The following is a 21653-nucleotide window of genomic DNA, read 5'->3' as shown; positions in this document are numbered from 1 at the left end:
AATGTATTGTTAATGTCACAGTTATAGCACTTTTAATCCTTGTGTATTTCTTTTAGCTTGTATGGAACTGACATCACTGACATTTCCTGTAAATACATTGCATCTGCACTTGTTGAAAACCTGTCTTTAAAAGAGTTAAACCTGTGCAACAACAAGTTTGGCAACACAGGAATGAAGTACCTTGCTGATGCTTTGGATAATCCTAGATGTAATATCCAAAATCTGAAGTAAGTATGAACAAACAACACATTAAAGATTGTAAAATCATTCACCTACTAAATTTGTTTACCTGTCACTTGGCCTACATTATAAGTTGGTTAGCTTGATTTTGATTTGAGAAGAATTAAAGAAGCTCTAAACAGAAAACTCTTTGAATTAATATTCTAGTTCAGTGGAAAACTGCAAAACCGTAGTGTGATTGCAATATTCTGTAATTCAGAGACATGAGAAGTTCATTATTATGTCTCTGAATCAGTCAACAGTGCAGTTTAACCTAACCTAGCAAGTGTTAACTCTAGTAGCCCAAGCAGCACAGTTGCACAGGCATCTTCAAACACACTGATTATACAATGCACTTCTGTATGCACACTCACACACACACACACATATACACACACACACACACACACACACACATACACACACAGTGGGCACACAGGAACACGCACGTTCACACACACACACACACACACACACACACACACACACACACACACACACACACACACACAGACACAGCTTTAATGTATTTACCTTCCACAGTTAAGACAGCCCCAATCCTTCAACTGAAATGAATCAGTGCTTGCCATCAAAAGACAGTGTATGCTCTTTCTCAATTTGCCTGTCAAACAGCTCTGTACAGTTGAATCACTTTACTGTGCTAGAAAGATGCTGGTCATATTTCTGGGAGAGACAACATTGTTAATTAATATTTGCATCAAAATGAAGAGCAGTTTGACTACCATAGTCTTAGTCATACACTTTAATCAAAACAAACAGAACAAGATGTGATACAGATTAGTGCTTTCAGTTAAAAACCCCTCTCCAGATCTGAAAAACATATGTTATACCCTCCTATTTAAACATTATCATAACCAATCAACAAAGTCAGTTAATTAAAACAAAGTGAATTAATTAAAACAAATTGAAAATACATTCAATATGTTCTAACATTTCATTGGTCTATAAAAGTGTTAAAAGACAAATCTGAAGTGGTCTCTGTCACAATGAGACCAATTGAGGTTGTAGCAGTCATAAGAACTAAGTAGTCTTACTGAAGACAGTACATAGCCAATCAAAAAACTATATTCTTTCAATGCTCAAATCTAATTCATATGCATTCGGAATGTCTACATAGGCAAGTTAGGTTGTCAGCCTGATATCCATCCAGCTAGCAGTTATGAACCAATCCATGTCATCTTCTGTGTTTGGATGACAGTCCAAGCCATTTTCTGTATATAAGCAGCCAATAAGAAAGATAACATCACTAGAATCTTATAAGTTGAAAGTAACTATCGTGCACGATTCTAGATCAAAATCTCTACATTCATCACGGGCATAATATATCATATTACTGCTATTCTTAATTACTTTTTGAAAATTACTTAGTTATTAGGTGAAGAATTGTCTGCACATCATGAATCATATTTATATTAAAAAAATGTTAGGTATTGTAAGCCTGAGAGTAATTACAAACCAATCCAGTTCATCTTCTGCATTTTAAAGACCAATAAGAGAAGTAACGTATGTAAAGTCTTACAAGTTTAAGCAGAATGTCAGTCACCAATCAGAATTAAGAAATCTGCCTGAGTTTCACTGCAGGCAAAGCAAAAAGTGCATTTCATATTTCAGTGCCTTTCTTAATATAACCTTTCTAATTAAAATGAGCAACTAACATAGATTAATCCTTCTTGTGTGCATCAAAATCAAGTTGAATGTCACTTTGTCTAGATATGCCCAATACAGCTGACATTAAAAGCCATTCAAATGTTTCACTCTTAATATATATATAAACCAAGTGTCAAACAACTAGACAATTTGTCTTAAGTACTTTAGTATAATATCCTCTATGTTGTCGTTCTTGAATGAAACAAAGTCAGAATGGATATCTATTTCACTGGCCAGACTCAATCCAGTGAACATTACAAATTTAAGAGTTTTTGCTAGCCAATCAGGATCTTTCTATGCACTTCAATAGCCAAAAAGAGTAACAGTGTGGATGTGACCTTATTGGTTTATGCAGGATTCCAACTACCAATCAAAATTAGGACATCTGTCTGTATCCATTATGACTAAAGCAAGGAGCTTGGTTTTATTAAATATTTATTCTTAGATGAACTTCTAAATACGTTTTTTTGGTATTTGTAAAACTAAAAATAAAAACACAGCTTGATTCCCCTTGTGAGACAAGATTAAATTATCTCTTTCTCAGCCAAACATAGTCATGCAAACTTTGTAATCTGATTCTAAGTTCCTTTTTCTTTTAAAACTTTGATTGCCATTAAACCAGCACAAGTCATTCTCCATGCTATGATGATCAAGAAAGACTACTGAATATTCCCATAGGTTATCTGTTCATATCACAGTGATAGTTTCAAAATTGATGCTGTACTCTGACTTTACTTTCGTTTCAGGTCACTTGTGTAGCACAGTAACTAATAGTTAGTGAAGCTAGGGCGTGGAGAGAGGTGCAACTTCCCTTAGCACAAATTGTTCGGGGGAGTGGTATGCGATCAGCCAATCTCAATCTCTGTTTAATGCAATACTGGCTCTTAAAAGCCAATACTGCATTTGCAGTCAAGACCTGAGTGCTATACTGCTATGTGTGTGGTCTAAACTGTACCAAATGCAGTTTGCTAAAGTTTAAAGTTTGTTTTTTTTTTTACTTAAACCTGAGCACTGTAGTGCTCTGTGCAGACATGTTATAAACAGTAGCAACTATTTATAGGTTCATAGGTTCATAAATTGGTACTAGGCTACTGACCCTAGGGCCGATATGAGCCTAGCCATAACAATTCCCTGGATATTTTTTCCCACAATATTTACTTCCCTGGTCTGCTGTCTAGCAGGGTGACTGATGTGATCCCTGGGGTGAATTTCCTATATCCCATACAATCATCATTTGTTACAGTTTAAATGAAGAAATTATTTCTTTTTTTTTTAGAAAAATATGTTGAATAAGGGTTGGAAGCAGGGCACAGAAACAGGACCTCGAATGGCTGGGGGTGGGGGGGTTGTCATGCATCTGGCCACCTGGTCGGTGTGCCACTAGAAGGAATTATCCTTCTATTTTTTTGCTCTTCAGTACACTACTTATGCATGAGAGACTTGTGCTTAATTTTCATTTTTGGTACTCTGCTTAATCTTTTCTAGATCCTTGGTAGTCACTGGTTTAGTAGTCATCATGGTCTGCAAATAGATGACAGGATCTTCTTTAGTATTAGGTAATGGTTGGTCGGGATATGAATATGTCTACAACAACCAAGTGTTTTCCAGGCACGTTTTACTTTTGTATTGAGCCTTCTCACCCTGATCAGTAGTCTCTAGCATCTGGGAGGCATTTTGTCTAGGTCATATTAATTAATTAGTGGAACCAATGGTTTGTGGTCAGTCTAGATTTGGAAACTCTCAAGCCTTAATAAGTATCTGGAGAAAGGCTCAAATGCCTACACACATGCAAGGCATTATTTTTTATTGTGAATATCTCTGTTCAGCATCAGCTAGTGTTCTGGAGTATAGGCAACAGGATGTAATGCCTCTTCATTTATTTGAAGTAATGTTGTACCCAGACCAGAGCTACTTGTATTTGTACTCACTACTGGCGATTTAGTGAAAATGTATGCTAGCATTGGAGTTGTGAGCATTTCTTTCACTCTGTTGAAAGCTTGGACTTAAGCATTTCTCCAGGAATAGGGTAGATCTTTCTCTAACATGTCTGCTAATGAATGTAGCACAGTCAATGTATCAGGTACAAACTTAACTAAGTAGTTAGTCATGCCTGTGTCTTGTCTTAACTCATTCACTCAAGATCGATTCTGTAACTCGGCTATTGTTCTGACTTCACTTGTACCTAGCCTGATTCCACTTGCTCTTATACTGTCATCAAAGTGCTGAAGCTCATTCGTCTCAAAACAGCTACTATCTTAGTTTAACCTAGAATTTTTGATAACATGGAGCACTGCAGTTTTGGGGTATGTTTCTCCAAGGATATTTGCCAAAACCTGCTGAAAGCATCCAACATAAAAAATGCTTTAGCATTTACTAGTTTAGGTGCAATGTCCAATAAAGTACAGAGAATTAATCTTTCATGCACTAATCCCTTTTAAAACAATATATATTCACACATGAACATTCTATTAATTACTGTAACCATTGGAGAATACTATACCTCTCAACCTCTTAGAGAAAGAAATCTGGACAAAGCCATAAATACTGAGGAACAAAGGCCCAAAATAGGGACAATTTTTAAATATCGCTCTTACAAACTTAGAAAGTTGATAGAATAACAGGTTTTACATTAGCATGAATCTTACAAAGGATTTAAAGTCTAAAACTCAAATTTATGTAATTATTTTCAGACTTCAATTCTCAATGATTTGCCAGGAAACCACAATTTTTGAGAAACAGACCCAAATCATGAAGAAAAAATGTGGACATTCTGAGAAAATCTGAACAGTTGAGAGGTGTGGAGAATAACTCTGACTATGTTCGGTTACATTTAATGTTATTCCAAGCCTTTGCATTCTTTTGAGTTCTACCTCCATAGACTGGATAGGAAATGATACCTGTAGATCAATATGTATGTACACCTTTAAGAAGCTTTCCAGGGGCTTGCATATGTTTATAAATACTGAGCACATGCGAGCCTAACTGCCATTTTGTAGTAAGCTGTTGAGATGTGAGCATGCAAGTATGTGTAGTTTGTCCGTTAATCAGTCTGTTTATATTTTTACTGCTGCTATCCATCCTGATGTGATTCTATGTAATAAAGCATATAAAGAAACTACTCTGCCTGTTTGTCTTCACTTGTGAAACAAGACTAGCAACATGGTGTCAGAAGTGGGATCCAGATTCAAGACCGAGGGGCACTCGGTTAATGCTGGAGGAATATACAGCACTGAATCATCCCTGCTGCACATATGACTCACAAAGAAAGGTCAGAAATGAATTTCAGATATCAAAACTTACATAAATTATTTCTTATTCGCAAAACATAAAACAAAGCACTCAGAATGCTTTAAATGAATTTCTAGTTAAAATGCCTGAAACTGCAATATATTAACACAAATCTTTGAAATAACTATATAAAATGTTTGAAATAAAGTTCGAATTGCAAAAAATGTATAAAATAAGGAAATTGACCACACTTCTCACTATGAGCTACCTTTTTGCATTAATTAAAGCTATTTGAGATATTCAAAGTGTATGAAGTGTTTGTGTAGTATTACAGTATAGTTTTTTTTTAAGTACAGTCATTTCAAAGCATATTCTACAAAGAAAAGTATTTCAAAGAGGTTATTGTGCATCTGAATGTTATTACAAATACTGGCTGTGTGTGCATGTTCGTATATAATTACAAGGGCCATATTTTCAGTGTGTCTGAGCAAACTTTGTTGGCATTGCAAACATATTTTGAAAACCAGGTCCACTTGTATTTGATAATAATATTGCAGAGAACTGGAGAAAGTTTGAGCAAGAACACCATAATTTCATACAAGCTACATTTTCTGATTAAGATGACCATACAAAGGCACTTATTCTGCTTAATTTAGCTGGTTCAGAAGCCATAGAAAGAGAATGTTCATTTGTATATGCACCTGCTGTATTTGCAGGAGAGGGGTAAAGCATCATATCGTTCTACTGGCTGAGTCAAGGGAAGACCTCAACTGCTTAAAATATAATTTTAAGGAAATGAGTAACCTCAAATATTACAATGGAAATGCACTTCTTTTACAGAAGAGATCAAAAGTATGGGGAAACTTTTGCAGCATATTTAACTGATTTGAGAAACAAAACTAAAACTTACAAATTTGGTGATTTAAGGGGTGAGTTGATAAAAGACAGACATGTGTGGTATTAAATATGATGCTGTGAGAAAGATTATGCTTCATGACAGTGATTTAACTTTGAATAAGGCCATTGAGATTTGTCAGATATAGTATATGAGTTTACAGAAAAGCACATAAATATGCTTACAAATGAGAAATGCATACTTCCAGTAACTTCTAAGGCCAATGTTGATAGTATGCAGCACATGGTTAAAAGAAACCGGCCCAAGCACATGACAGCAACTGTGAGCCCTGCAAAACTTACAGGTCAACCCTGCAGTTTTCAAGCAAATTCCAGAGTGTGCACAGTCTCAGGGTGACTCAGCAAACAAGCATAAGAGTGAAGGCTCATGTTCATCTAGCCTCATAGTCAACTGTCGTAATTGTGGTGGAAATCATGTATCTAAAAGAGAAAAGTGCTTAGCTTTTGGTCAGCAACACCACAGATATAGAAAGTGGAATAATTTCCAAAGATTCTGTAAATAAAAAGGGGTTCATTCTTTAATTAAAAGAGAACATTCCAAGAGACAAGTTGATTAATTAGAAATCTGTGACCCTACTTTTTATTCTGATGGTGTGTCAGTACTTAATGAAACAGTCAATGCAGTAGTTTTTTGGGCAAAGAAAGAAGTTTTTTGTACTGTTCAGAAAAATGGAATACCCATGGAGCTCAAAGTTGATACAGGTTCAAAGTGCAATGGTATGGCAGCAGAAACATTTGCTAGAGTATGTGCTGCTAAGAAGCTTGATTTGCAAAGTGTGTGAATCTTGTTACTTATGGTGACGAAGAAATTCAAACTGAAGGTTCAGTAGTGCTTTCATATTACTCTACTGGGAACAGCTATGACTTGCAATTTTATGTGGTCAGAAGGCACATACAGTCATTACTAGGCCTCAGAGACATTTTGAAAATGTGACTACTTTCATTTAACAAGGAAGTCCATCATGTTAGCTTAAAAGACCACTACTCTAATTTCACCCAGTATATTTTCTCAACTTATGCTGATCTTTTCAAAGGCAAACTAGACAAATTCCCAGTTGTGTACTCTATGAAGTTAGACCCAGAGGTCAGTCCAGTTGTCAGACCAGCCCAGAAAGTTCCAGTAGCTATGCAGAACAGAGTCAAAACCAAGCAAGATAAAATGGTGCAACAAAGTGTAATTTGTCCAGTTAATGAACCTACTGAATGGGTATCTTCCATGGTTGTAGCTCATAAGAAAAGCTCAGATGATATCAGAATATGTATTGATCCACAAGATTTGAACAAAGCACTAAAAAGACCTCATCATCCAATGCGTACAGTCAAAGAAGTCACTGCTCTCATTCCAAATGCCACTGTTTTTCTGTCTTGGATGCAACGAGTTTGTGTTGGCAAATTTTGCTTGATCAAAAGTCTTCATTGCCAACTACCTTCAGTATTCCTTTTGGCAGGTACAGATTTTTGAGAATGCCATTTGGGATAAATTTTGCCAGTGAGGTCTTCCAGTGTGCAATGGAGCAAATTTCTTTTTGGGTATCCATGTGCTATTATAATAGATAATATACTAGTAGGAGGTAATGGTGAAGCTGAGCATGACAGAAACCTCAAAGTTCTGGAAAAAGCATGTGAAGTGACTATTAATCTGAATCCTCAGATGTGCAAATTCAGGCTATGTGAAGGTACTTATGTTGGTCATTTATTTACCAGTTCAGGCTTATGTCCAGATCCTTCCAAGCAAACTGCAATTCTTGAGGGGTCTATATTATATTTTCTTGTGGGGTCTATATTTTATTTTCGAAAGTTTCAAACATCGAACACCATATGGTCGACACCATATCAGTGATGTTTGAAATTTCGAAAATATAATAAAAAAATAAAAATAAAAAACTATACTTACCTAAATGCTGTAGGCAGGGAGGCAAGCCCCCCTGCACCCCCCATGTGGTGGGCTGTGCCCCCCACACCCCTGCTACTTAAATATTCCTACTCCAAGATTGCACTGTATTGAAGTAAAGGGAAAATATTCCCTACGGTGATTTCTGTGTTATGCTCATGACATTTCGACATTTTGACCAATTGGTTTTGCTCAATACGCATTCACCATTTACAATTTTCGATCATGCGATAGGAACCCATTCTTGAGATACCAGCTCCAGACAATGTTCAAGCCCTACAATGTTTTCTTGGAATGGTTAACTATCTAGACAAGTTAATTCCAGACTTGAGTCAACTGTCAGCACCGCTCAAAGAGTTAACATGTAAAAATGTATCCTGGTCATGATTAGAACAATAGTAAAGAGCATTTGATGTCTTGAAACAGAACATTGTCAGTCTATCAACTCTCAGATACTATGATGCTCACAAACCAGTAATTCTTTCTTGTAACACTTCAAAATTTGGTCTTGGTGCAGTTATTCTTCAAGAGGGTAGAGCAGTAGCCTATGTGTCCAGAACTCTGCAGTATGCACAGATAGAGAAAGAACTCTTGGCAATTGTGTTTGCATGTTTGAAAAGAGAAATAACTCTTGGCAATTGTGTTTGCATGTTCGAAGTTCCATGATTATATTTATGGTATACCTATCCAGATTGAAACTGATCACCAGCCTCTAGTCACTATTTTGAGAAAGCCTATGCATATAGCTCCTGCCAGATTGCAATGCAAGATGTTGAAATAGCAAAAGTATAATTTCAGTCTTGTCTACATGAAGGACAAACTTCTTTATCTTGCTGATACATTGTCCAGATCGCCCATAAATACCACTGAACAGCATGAAAATGAAAAACTTGATTTTGAAGTCATGGAAGTGAGAAACATTTCTTCCACAAGTCTTGCTGAGCTTAGAAGTCATGCAGCCTCTCACCCAGTTCTTCAAAAGCTCAATTACTTTTTCAGTCGAGGATGGCTGTCAAAACAATCTTGCTTACTAGTACACCAGCAACCTTATTTTCCATACAGAAATGTGATTTTGTCTAACGATGGTATTATCATGAAAGGTCCAAAAGTAATTGTTCCAAAGTCCTTGCAACAGGAGTATATTACTATTTTGCATTGTGGCCACTCAGGAGCAGACTCTACTAAAAGAAGGGCAAGAGGACTAGTGTGTTGGCCTTCTATGTCAAGTTACATTGAGAAAGTACTTTCCTCTTGTTTTGTATGTAATAGTTCTAAGCCACATCAACCGAGAGAACCATTTCAGCTGAGTCAGATTCCTGAACTACTCTGGTCAACAGTAGCTGCAGACATTTTCAAGTGGAATGGTCAGCATTACTTGGTGTTAGTAAACTCTTATTTAAACTGCTTTGAGATTGACCTACTTGCTAATCTAGCATCAAATACTGTCATTACTAAGATGAAGCATCATTTTGCAGCCCATGGTAGTCTGCATAGAGTTATTTCTGACAATGGTACACAGTTTACAAGCCAACAAAGATTTGCTGAAGAGGATTTTACTCATGTTACAAGTAGCCCTAAGTATCCACAGTCAAATGGTTTGGCAGAATGTGCAGTTCAAAGTGCGAAACAGTTATTAAAGAAGTTGAAATGAGACAATAGCAATGTTTTCTTGAATCTCTTGTATCTCAAAAATGCCCCTTGTGATAAACATCTTGGTTCACCTACACAGAGACTCCTGTCGAGACAAACCAGAATCACATTACCTATTAATAGTCAATTGTTGGTTCTATGTGTCAAGAACAACAGATCAGTGAAAGCCCATCTGTTGAAGACAACCTATCCCAAAAGTCCTATTACAATAAGACCAGCAAACCACTCAATCCATTACAAGAAGGAGAGATAGTGAGGATGCAGATGACAAAAGGTTTTGATCAGATTGGAGTCCTGAAAAGTGTGTGTCCAGAGCTGAGATTGTACATTGTGGAACCACAAGGAGCAGATTTTAGGCATAATCGGAAACATTTGATCCCAGTGTTTGAGCCTATGTTGCAGTATCATGCGTGCGAGAAAGACTCTAAATCTCAGTGAGTTATCCAGCATGTCAGTTCCAGAGGACGTTTCAGTAAATATCCCCTGTTCTTGAGAAGAATCCCAATGCTCCAGAATCTGTTTGTTCACCAATAACTGTCCCTGTTGCTAAACCTAGTTCTGATTGTTAAATTACTAGTTCAGGTCACATTTCTAGACCATTTTCCAGATACACAGAAACGTGGTTCATAGGTTCATAGGTTCATAGGTTTATACTAGGCTATCTGCCCTAAGGCATTTATAAGCCTAGCCCAAATTTTTGTGGCTTACGCCACCCCTTATATGAAAAAATACTGTGCCCATTAGTTTGTTGTGCCTCTGTCCAGCAGTGACACAGAGATGATTCCCGGGGTAAACCTACGATCTCCCATCCACAGGTCTAGATTTCTCTTGAACAGAGTCAGCGAGGTGCTCTGCCTCACATGGACCGGGATTTTATTCCACAGCATAGGGAGTCTCTGAGTGATAAATCTATCCCTCCAGCACATCCTATTTATATCCGTGCTAAGGTTTAAGTTGCTTGCTCTAGTGGTTTTGGTGGATTTGGATTTTTTGAGGTGGAGCATGTCCATTAATTCCGGGTTGGACATGGCCTTGTATGTCAGGCACATGTCACCTCTGAGCAGACGGTATGTGACTGAATAGAGCTGGAGCTTCTTCAATCTGGCAGCATATGACAGATTTTGGAGTCCCTTTATCCTTTTGGTGAGGAACTTTTGGGGTCTCTCCAATTGCTGCAGATGTCGGGTGAGATACATCCCGAATGGGGCATTGTACTCGATCATTGGTCTGATAAGTGAAGAGTACAGGGGAACAATAACCTCACTAGATCTGGATGTGAATCCCTTCTTGATCAGGTGGGCAATGTAGAAGGTCTTTCTAACCACTTTAGCAATGTGAGTGTCAAAAGAAAGGCCACTGTCAACCTGGGTCCCCAGGTCCCTGATAACCTCTTCTGTGCTTAGTGGATTGCCACCTATATGGTAGCTTGGGGTTACCTTGTTTTTCCCGAAGGGTATGACTATACATTTTTTTGGCGTTTAACTTCAGGCCATGGCTCTGGCACCAGCTATCTGTTTCCGTGAGTCCCTTCTGAAGGATATCCGTGTCTGATGCACTTTCCACTATGGCGCCCAGTTTGCAGTCGTCTGCAAACTTTGTCAGCCAAAGTCCTCCTATGTTGGCCTGTACTTCTGAGAAGTAGATGCCAAACAATAGGGGCCAAGGACCGAGCCCTGTGGGACACCACTTGTGACCGGCTTGGAGTCTGACACAGCGCCAGCAACTCTAACCCTGTGGGTTCTGTCCTTAAGCCAGTTTGCAACCCATCTTGTGACATATGGGTTTACATTTAAGCTGGTAAGTTTTTCTACAATACCCGAGTGGGGTATTGTGTCGAAAGCCTTTGCAAGGTCAAGGTAGGCTGTATGGACTGCCTTTCCTCATCAATGGCCTTGGTGACTGTTTCAAGAAGTCGACCAAGTTCAAAAGGCATGATCTTCCCTTGACAAAGCCAAACTGGGTCGGGTCCAATGTCTGCAAGTCCCCTATATCTTTGTTTATGAGCTCCATTATGATCCTCCATAGCTTTGCAGACTAGACTTGTTAAGCTTATGGGGCGGTAATTACCAGGGTCCGTGAGGCGCCGCCTTTGTGGAGTGGGACAACAGTTGCCATACGCCACTCCTTGGGCACGATCCTGTGGTAAGGCTGAGATTAAACAGCTGCCTTATGTGCGGGTTTAATTCCTCATTTAGCTCGTGTAGCACACAGCCGGGGACACCATCCCGTCCCATTGATGCTGTGTTTTAGCTTTAGAGAGAGCAGCCACCTGCACATTTGAGATGTCTGGGAGGCTACACTCGGCTGGGATAGTTATCTCTCCTTTAGGGGAGAGGGGTGAAGTTTGCACGGAACGTGTCTGCCAGTATGTTGGCAATGGCTGTGGTTTCAGTGATTTTGTACTATTTTGTACTAATTCTGAGCATATCTGGGAGTTTCCACCCAGGTTCCTAACATAGCTGAAAAAGGCCTTATGATTGTCCTTGAATCCATGGCAATTTTTCTCTCAAAATTGGCCTTAGTTGATTTTATGAGTGCTCGTATTTTTTACTAATAATGATCAGGTGACTTACCTTTTATGGATTTTGTTCTATCATGTAATAGCTTTCTCCTCTTATTGTAAAGTTTGTTAATGGCTGGGGTCCACCAGACTGGACGCTTGCCCTTTGTGGAAAGAGTCTTGGTTTTATTTGGGATTGCCTGATCCATGCAGTCCTGGAGGTGTTCATAGAAGGCATTTGTAAGGGCTTCCGCAGCTTGGGTTGTGGTTTCCACTGGCTCAGGGGCCTTGAAGGATACCACACCAGTCTTGAGTAGTGTGAAGTTTGCTTTAGAGAAGTTCTTCACTATGGTCTTTTTGTTTGGGGTGGGGTGGGATGTGGATTTCCAGTGAGATTAGTTTATGATCAGATCTCACCAATGAGGGATATACTTCCGTGTGGAGCATTTTGTCCCCATGTTTGTGACAATGAGATCTAGTATATTTTCTCCTCTGGGAACAGTGACTAGCTGTTCCATGGCATTTGAATTTATGAACTCCAGGAACCGTTGGGCTAGAAAGTTAGGCTTGAGTAATGTTCCCAGTCTATATTCGGGTAGTTGAAGTCACCCAATATGATGGTGTTTGGAGATACATTTATACCCTCCAGTGTCTTCAGGAAGGCTGTGTGGGGTTCCTGAGTTTGAGAGGGTGGCCTGTAGCATGCTACAATTTGTAGAGCAGTTTTGCCTATGGTTAGTTGCACCTGGATGGTTTCCGGCTTGCGTTGCCACCAACCTGGAGGTGTGGGTATCCTTTATGAATATGGATACACCCCTCCTTTTGTGGTTACCCTTAGGGAAGTGTAAGTTACTGAAACCGTCCAGTAAAAATTTTAAACTCTTAATTCTGTATTTTTTAAAGGGTAAGTACTATTATTTCCCCAGTTTTAACCCAAACTTAGGGGCCCTTTTAAGTTTTAAACAGGAATTTTTTCAAATGGCCCTTTTAAAAAAAAGGCAAATTTTTTAAAAATGTGGGTACCCCAATTTTCTACAAAAAAAAAATTCCCCATTTTTGTTAAGTTCTGAAGGCAGATAAATCAGATTCTTCCCTTTTAAAACTGTTTTTTTAGAAAGATAAAAATCCCAAATTTCTTTTGCCCTTTTAAATTCCAAATTTTTGGTTTCCAACTGGTTTAAAGGGGGAAATTTTCACACCAGTTTAAAAAAAGAAGGCAGGAATTTAAGAATGTGGCTCCCACCTGTTTTGTAAAATTGCCAAAAAGTTCAGTTAAATTATGAAGAGCAGAATACTTTAGAAAAATTCCTTCAAACCCTTTTTCCCATTTTTAAAATGAGATAAAATATTTTTCTCTTACCCAGTTGAAAATTACCAATTTTAGCTCCAAGGAAGTTTTAAAGAGGGTTATTTTTTTCCCAGTTTAAAAATTCGGAAAGGGAAACCCCCAAAAGTGGTAAACCCTTTTTTACCAATCAAATTCAGGAATGCTTGTTAGTTCTGAAGGGAGTACTTAGTTAAAAATTTTAACATCAATTTATGTATTTAAAAAAAAAAAGGTAAGGTCTTTTCCAATAGTTGGTATCCTTATTAGTCCCCCTTTTTGCGGTTTTTTGGGGCCCCTTTAAAAATGAAAGGAAAAACCCAAAAAGTGGCTAACCCCAAACCCTTTTTTACAGCAAAACAAATTCAGCCCATACTTAGAAGGCCCGAAAAGGGGAATTTTAGTTAAAATTCCTTACACTCCCTCAAATTTTTTATTTTTTTTAGGGTAAGGTTTAAATTTTTAAGCCTTGAATAAACAAGCTTAGTGGCCCAAAGGGGTTTAAAGCAGGAATTTTCCCAGACCAGGTAATCCCCGGGCGGTTTAAAGAATGTGCACCCCAGAAACTAAATCCCTTTAAGACACCAGCTTAAACCCAATTTTAAAGCGAAAAACTTGTTAAAATTTTCAACATTTAAAAAAATACTGTATTTTAAAGGAAAAAGGGCAAATTTTCTTGCCGTTTATACCAGTCTTGTGAAGTGGTTTAAAGGGAGGATTCATGCACCTTTTTGCCGGAGGGGTCAAAGTGTGGCTAACACCTTAAAACAAAATTTTATTTGCCCAAACCCAGCTCGTTCAAGTTTGAAGCGTTCTTGTAAATTCCCTTAATAAAATTAATTGTATTTTTAAAATTTCAGTTTTTTAAATTTTACTCCCGGTAAGTTCTTTGTTGTTTAGTTTTAAACAGGGAATTCAATGACCGTTTTTGGAGGCTTTGTGTGGCTCCAACCTGAATTAAAGCACCCCTTGAAAACTGCTCTTCAAGTTATGGAGGAAAAGATTCCCTTAAAATAAAATTTAAAATTTTATTAATTACAGGAAGGATTAAATTTTCCCTTTTCCCCTTTTAAAAATTTGGGAACTTAATTTTAAAACAGGGATAAAGAAGTTTTAAAAATTAAGGCGGAATTAAAAATTGGTAACAACCCGTAAACTTACAATTTTCAAATAACTTAAAAACAAAACGACAGAATCTTCAATAAAAATTTTCCCTAAATTTAAATACTGTTTTTAAAAAAGGGGAAAAAGGTATTAAATTTTTACTCCAGGAAATAACCCAAACACCCCAAGTTTTTAAACAAATTTTTTCACAGCCCGTTTAAATATGCAAGGAAAAAATCAAAGTCACCCAAAGAATTTAGCCCCAAAAAACTGGCAATGAGTTAAGATTTATGACCGGGGTTTTTATGGGGGACAAAGGAGTTCTTACCCCCCTTTTTACCCGGGATCCCATTGGCACTAGGGGGGGGGGGGGGGGGGGGGGGTGGGGGGGGTGGGGGGGGGGGGGGGGGGGGGGGGGGGGGGGGGGGGGGGGGGGGGGGGGGGGGGGGGGGGGGGGGGGGGGGGGGGGGGGGGGGGGGGGGGGGGGGAGGGGGGGGGGGGGGGGGGGGGGGGGGGGGGGGGGGAGGGGGGGGGGGGGGGGGTGGGGGGGGGGGGGGGGGGGGGGTGGGGGGGGGGGGGGGGGGGGGGGGGGGGGGGGGGGGGGGGGGGGGGGGGGGGGGGGGGGGGGCCCCCCCCCCCCCCCCCCCCCCCCCCCCCCGCGCTCGGCCGCCCCCCCCCCCCCCCCCCCCCCCCCCCCCCCCCCCCCCCCCCCCCCCCCCCCCCCCCCGCCCCCCCCCCCCCCCCCCCCCTCCCCCCCCCCCCCCCCCCACCCCCCCCCCCCCCCCCCCCCCCCCCCCCCCCCTCCCCCCCCCCCCCCCCCCCCCCCCCCCCCCCCGCCCCCCCCCCCCCCCCCCCCCCCCCCCCGCCCCCCCCCCCCCCCCCCCCCCCCGTTAATTACTGAAGAGCAGAATAACTTCAGATAAAATTCCTTCAACACTAAATTAAATACTGTATTTTAAAAAAAAAAAGATAAAAAGTATTAAAAATTCTTCTCCCCGAAAAGGGGAAGCCCGTTTTTAAAGATGGACCCAACCTTTTAATGAAAAAAACCCTTAAACCCCAACCTAAACCCGCAATAAATTGGGCATCTTCAATAATTCCCAACTTAAAATAAATACCCGTTAAAGGCGAAAATTCCTAATTAAAAAAACCGGGTTTAACCCCAAATCTTAATCCAAGACTTGAATAGTATACACTTTAATCAAGTTACAACCAAGCAGTAATAAAATACCATTGAATACTTTAGAGAATGTCTGGTTAGTGCTCAGATTACACAAACAAAAGCTAGCTAGATCCAGCAGGCCCGAGATCAGTCTATGCCACAGCAAACAAAAGGCGCACCAACTTCCAGTAAGAAACAGGTTCAGATAACCATGCGCCTATAAGCCTTTAACCAGAATTCCCAGCTCAGAAGACAGAGTCCAGCCTCTCCTCCCACAAGAGTGCAGACCCACGAACCTTCTTAATGTAAAAATAACTGACTTGAAAGCCCAGTGCTTATGGCAGAATTAATACACTTTTAGAATAACAGACACTGAGCCCTCAATCAGCAGTTTTCAACCTACAGAGAAGGGATGTAAGCTACCTGTTCTGCCACAGCCAGTGCAGACCACAAACCACCTCTCAGTGCCAAAACAACTAACTGGTCCGAAGCCCAAGTGTTTTAAACCAAAAAGGCTTAGAATAAGTTACACCAAGCAATAATAAATACAATTGAGTATTTTAAGATGATGCAAAGTAAAAAGTAGGTAAAAAACACAGTACAGTAGAAGCAGATTAAGAAATTTTTTTTTTCTGAGCAAGTTCTGAGATCAAAGAAACAGATTTGAGTGCTGAAACTAGAAAACTTGGCTAGTTATAGAAAAAAAAAAAAAACAAGCTAGAAACTTCCTCAAACACAGAAGGGCTTGGGGGCTCAGAAGCCTGAAATAGTCTGTACCACTTAACAAGAAGGCAGGAAATAAGCTTAATTTTTTTTCTATTTCCCAGATGCTCTCTTTGTACACAGTAAGTGCCTGAAATCAGAATATGATCTCACTGCACTCAGTTGAGTGAGGCAAATGAAAAAGGATGGGCCCAGAGGCAGGCTGAGGGGCGGGCAGTTTCAATGCCATAGATTAACACCAAAACAAAAACAGAGGAGGCGGGTGGGTGGGAATAACTGAAGAGCAGAATAACTTCAGATAAAAATTCCTTCAACACTCAAATTAAATACTGTATTTTTTAAAAAAAAAGAGCAGATAAAGGTACTTAAATTCTCTTATACGTCCAGTTGAATATAACCAAGTTCTTAGCTGGCCAAGCTGAAGTTTTAAAAGCAGGAATTATTTCACATGCACCAGTTTAAATATGCAAGGACAGGAAATCAAAGAATGTGGCTACCCCACACCTGTAATTACTAGCAAATAACAAAATTCAGCCAACACTAGCTTCAGTTCAAGTTACTGAAGAGCAGAATAACTTCAGATAAAAATTCCTTCAACACTCAAATTAAATACTGTATTTTTTAAAAAAAAGAGCAGATAAAGGTACTTAAATTCTCTTATACGTCCAGTTGAATATAACCAAGTTCTTAGCTGGCCAAGCTGAAGTTTTAAAGCAGGAATTATTTCACATGCACCAGTTTAAATATGCAAGGACAGGAAATCAAAGAATGTGGCTACCCCACACCTGTAATTACTAGCAAATAACAAAATTCAGCCAACACTAGCTTCAGTTCAAGTTACTGAAGAGCAGAATAACTTCAGATAAAAATTCCTTCAACACTCAAATTAAATACTGTATTTTTAAAAAAAAAAGAGCAGATAAAGGTACTTAAATTCTCTTATCAGTCCAGTTGAATATAACCAAGTTCTTAGCTGGCCAAGCTGAAGTTTTAAAGCAGGAATTATTTCACATGCACCAGTTTAAATATGCAAGGACAGGAAATCAAAGAATGTGGCTACCCCCACACCTGTAATTACTAGCAAATAACAAAATTCAGCCAACACTAGCTTCAGTTCAAGTTACTGAAGAGCAGAATAACTTCAGATAAAAATTCCTTCAACACTCAAATTAAATACTGTATTTTTTAAAAAAAGAGCAGATAAAGGTACTTAAATTCTCTTATACGTCCAGTTGAATATAACCAAGTTCTTAGCTGGCCAAGCTGAAGTTTTAAAGCAGGAATTATTTCACATGCACCAGTTTAAATATGCAAGGACAGGAAATCAAAGAATGTGGCTACCCCACACCTGTAATTACTAGCAAATAACAAAATTCAGCCAACACTAGCTTCAGTTCAAGTTACTGAAGAGCAGAATAACTTCAGATAAAATTCCTTCAACACTCAAATTAAATACTGTATTTTTAAAAAAAGAGCAGATAAAGGTACTTAAATTCTCTTATCGTCCAGTTGAATATAACCAAGTTCTTAGCTGGCCAAGCTGAAGTTTTAAAGCAGGAATTATTTCACATGCACCAGTTTAAATATGCAAGGACAGGAAATCAAAGAATGTGGCTACCCCCACACCTGTAATTACTAGCAAATAACAAAATTCAGCCAACACTAGCTTCAGTTCAAGTTACTGAAGAGCAGAATAACTTCAGATAAAAATTCCTTCAACACTCAAATTAAATACTGTATTTTTAAAAAAAGAGCAGATAAAGGTACTTAAATTCTCTTATACGTCCAGTTGAATATAACCAAGTTCTTAGCTGGCCAAGCTGAAGTTTTAAAGCAGGAATTATTTCACATGCACCAGTTTAAATATGCAAGGACAGGAAATCAAAGAATGTGGCTACCCCACACCTGTAATTACTAGCAAATAACAAAATTCAGCCAACACTAGCTTCAGTTCAAGTTACTGAAGAGCAGAATAACTTCAGATAAAAATTCCTTCAACACTCAAATTAAATACTGTATTTTTTAAAAAAAGAGCAGATAAAGGTACTTAAATTCTCTTATAGTCCAGTTGAATATAACCAAGTTCTTAGCTGGCCAAGCTGAAGTTTTAAAGCAGGAATTATTTCACATGCACCAGTTTAAATATGCAAGGACAGGAAATCAAAGAATGTGGCTACCCCACACCTGTAATTACTAGCAAATAACAAAATTCAGCCAACACTAGCTTCAGTTCAAGTTACTGAAGAGCAGAATAACTTCAGATAAAAATTCCTTCAACACTCAAATTAAATACTGTATTTTTAAAAAAAGAAAAAAGAGCAGATAAAGGTACTTAAATTCTCTTATACGTCCAGTTGAATATAACCAAGTTCTTAGCTGGCCAAGCTGAAGTTTTAAAGCAGGAATTATTTCACATGCACCAGTTTAAATATGCAAGGACAGGAAATCAAAGAATGTGGCTACCCCCACACCTGTAATTACTAGCAAATAACAAAATTCAGCCAACACTAGCTTCAGTTCAAGTTACTGAAGAGCAGAATAACTTCAGATAAAAATTCCTTCAACACTCAAATTAAATACTGTATTTTTAAAAAAAAAAAATGATAAAGGTACTTAAATTCTCTTATACGTCCAGTTGAATATAACCAAGTTCTTAGCTGGCCAAGCTGAAGTTTTAAAGCAGGAATTATTTCACATGCACCAGTTTAAATATGCAAGGACAGGAAATCAAAGAATGTGGCTACCCCACACCTGTAATTACTAGAAAATAACAAAATTCAGCCAACACTAGCTTCAGTTCAAGTTACTGAAGAGCAGAATAACTTCAGATAAAAATTCCTTCAACACTCAAATTAAATACTGTATTTTTAAAAAAAGAGCAGATAAAGGTACTTAAATTCTCTTATACGTCCAGTTGAATATAACCAAGTTCTTAGCTGGCCAAGCTGAAGTTTTAAAGCAGGAATTATTTCACATGCACCAGTTTAAATATGCAAGGACAGGAAATCAAAGAATGTGGCTACCCCCACACCTGTAATTACTAGCAAATAACAAAATTCAGCCAACACTAGCTTCAGTTCAAGTTACTGAAGAGCAGAATAACTTCAGATAAAAATTCCTTCAACACTCAAATTAAATACTGTATTTAAAAAAAAAAAGAGCAGATAAAGGTACTTAAATTCTCTTATACGTCCAGTTGAATATAACCAAGTTCTTAGCTGGCCAAGCTGAAGTTTTAAAGCAGGAATTATTTCACATGCACCAGTTTAAATATGCAAGGACAGGAAATCAAAGAATGTGGCTACCCCACACCTGTAATTACTAGCAAATAACAAAATTCAGCCAACACTAGCTTCAGTTCAAGTTACTGAAGAGCAGAATAACTTCAGATAAAAATTCCTTCAACACTCAAATTAAATACTGTATTTTTTTTAAAAAAAAGAGCAGATAAAGGTACTTAAATTCTCTTATATGTCCAGTTGAATATAACCAAGTTCTTAGCTGGCCAAGCTGAAGTTTTAAAGCAGGAATTATTTCACATGCACCAGTTTAAATATGCAAGGACAGGAAATCAAAGAATGTGGCTACCCCCACACCTGTAATTACTAGCAAATAACAAAATTCAGCCAACACTAGCTTCAGTTCAAGTTACTGAAGAGCAGAATAACTTCAGATAAAAATTCCTTCAACACTCAAATTAAATACTGTATTTTTTTTAAAAAAAAGAGCAGATAAAGGTACTTAAATTCTCTTATACGTCCAGTTGAATATAACCAAGTTCTTAGCTGGCCAAGCTGAAGTTTTAAAGCCCTGGACATAACATAATCACATAAAGACATAAGGACATGACATTTTGAATCTTGTATCTATTTCCTTTTGTCTGTACAACTGCATGCATTTTTCTCAATCTCATTATATTGAGGGCAATTAACTCATTCACTCAAATGGATCTCAGGAAGTTTGCACTGTAACTTCCAATGGGCGGAGCCTAAGCTTTTTACAGAATCAAATAATGTCCTCACATTTCAAACAAATGTTCTTATCTCTGGAATCATAGGGGTTATGAAAGAAGTATAAATGGCACACTCTTCAGCACAAACTATTTTTATAGTGGTAGTATTCTTTATGTTCTAAGTTTTAAACTGAATTTTATAAGTCACAGTAAACACATTGGGCCGGATTCACGAAGGCTTGCACGGCGTCTAAGAGTAGTGTAAGACTCTATGCAGCCTTCGCGATCCAGGAACAGCCCAAAGTCCGTGTAAGAGACAAGCTAAAACGGCTCTTACACGGAGTGGGCGTGGATAAGCTAATCACCTCACTTGCAGCCGAATAGCATGAAAATGAGGATGATTAGCGATCCAGGAAGCCCAGAACAGCTCGTGCAAGAGCCGTTTTCACTGCAGAAATGTACTCAGTTGACAACTGAGTATGTTTCTGCAAAAACCACAATGGAGCCATGTCAGCTCCAAATAAAGGGTGCATATGTGTCAGGCAGCATGCCAATGGCCAAATATGTGGCCATTGGCAAGGTAACCTGATGCAAATATCTTAAAAATATATATTTTTTTTTCGGCGATCGCCGATGTTTAAACCCAGCGCAGCCCTCTTAGCAAACGGCTGCGCTGTATAAAACATAAAAACGAAGGTTATAAACCCACAAATGTGGGTTGTATGCAATACATGGAATGTCAATGCAGGGACCAGCAGACCAAAACCAACATGGCCACCGTGTAGTGGTTGCTAAGGGGGGAAGCTGAGTCTAAGAGATGTAACTAAGCATTAGTAGGCAATAAGATGCAAATGAGTGTTAGGATACTGAATTCCACTGTCACATAGCAAATGAGCACAGTCTGAGTAGTGTAAGAGTTACAGAAGGGGGAGGAACAGAGTAGGAGATAGGTGACATCACAGGGGGGAATGGTAGAAAGAAATGCAGTTCATTGGAGGTCAGAGTTACATGACAGATGTCAGACAGATATCATGGAAAGAGGTGTGCCACTAAATAAGCATGAGAAAGTCAAGAAATGGAAGGTGTACACTTTTGCCTACACCAAAGTTTCTTGCTGGGCGTGCGACGCAGTCGCGCCATGAAGCGCAAGTAAGGCAGTGTACACGCGTGTAAGGCAGACTGAGCATGTGGGACCATGTTGGGAGATGTTTAACACTGTTTGCGTGGGTGTGCACGTGTTTTAATCCGAATAAGCAGATTCTGAACCGTGTAAGCATGTGTGCGCGTGTGTAAGCCACTGTGAGCGTGTTTCTGCTG

At 39.0% G+C, this 21653-nt stretch overlaps 1 protein-coding gene across 2 annotated transcripts in view; it reads left to right on the top strand.

Moving 5' to 3' along the window:
• Positions 1-21653, top strand: part of LOC122802555 (NACHT, LRR and PYD domains-containing protein 3-like) — an 826460-nt gene that overhangs the window by 653590 nt on the left and 151217 nt on the right. For both annotated transcript variants that reach the window (XM_044072217.1, XM_044072216.1), the window contains exon 14: positions 57-227. In XM_044072217.1, the coding sequence (XP_043928152.1) occupies positions 57-227 (171 nt within the window). The remainder of the gene's footprint in view (positions 1-56; positions 228-21653) is intronic.

Source organism: Protopterus annectens, chromosome 5.part0, assembly GCF_019279795.1.
Source record: "Protopterus annectens isolate FY-2018-M chromosome 5.part0, PAN1.0, whole genome shotgun sequence".
Classification (NCBI taxonomy): Eukaryota; Metazoa; Chordata; order Ceratodontiformes; family Protopteridae; genus Protopterus; species Protopterus annectens.
This window is presented reverse-complemented; position numbering and strand designations above follow the sequence as displayed.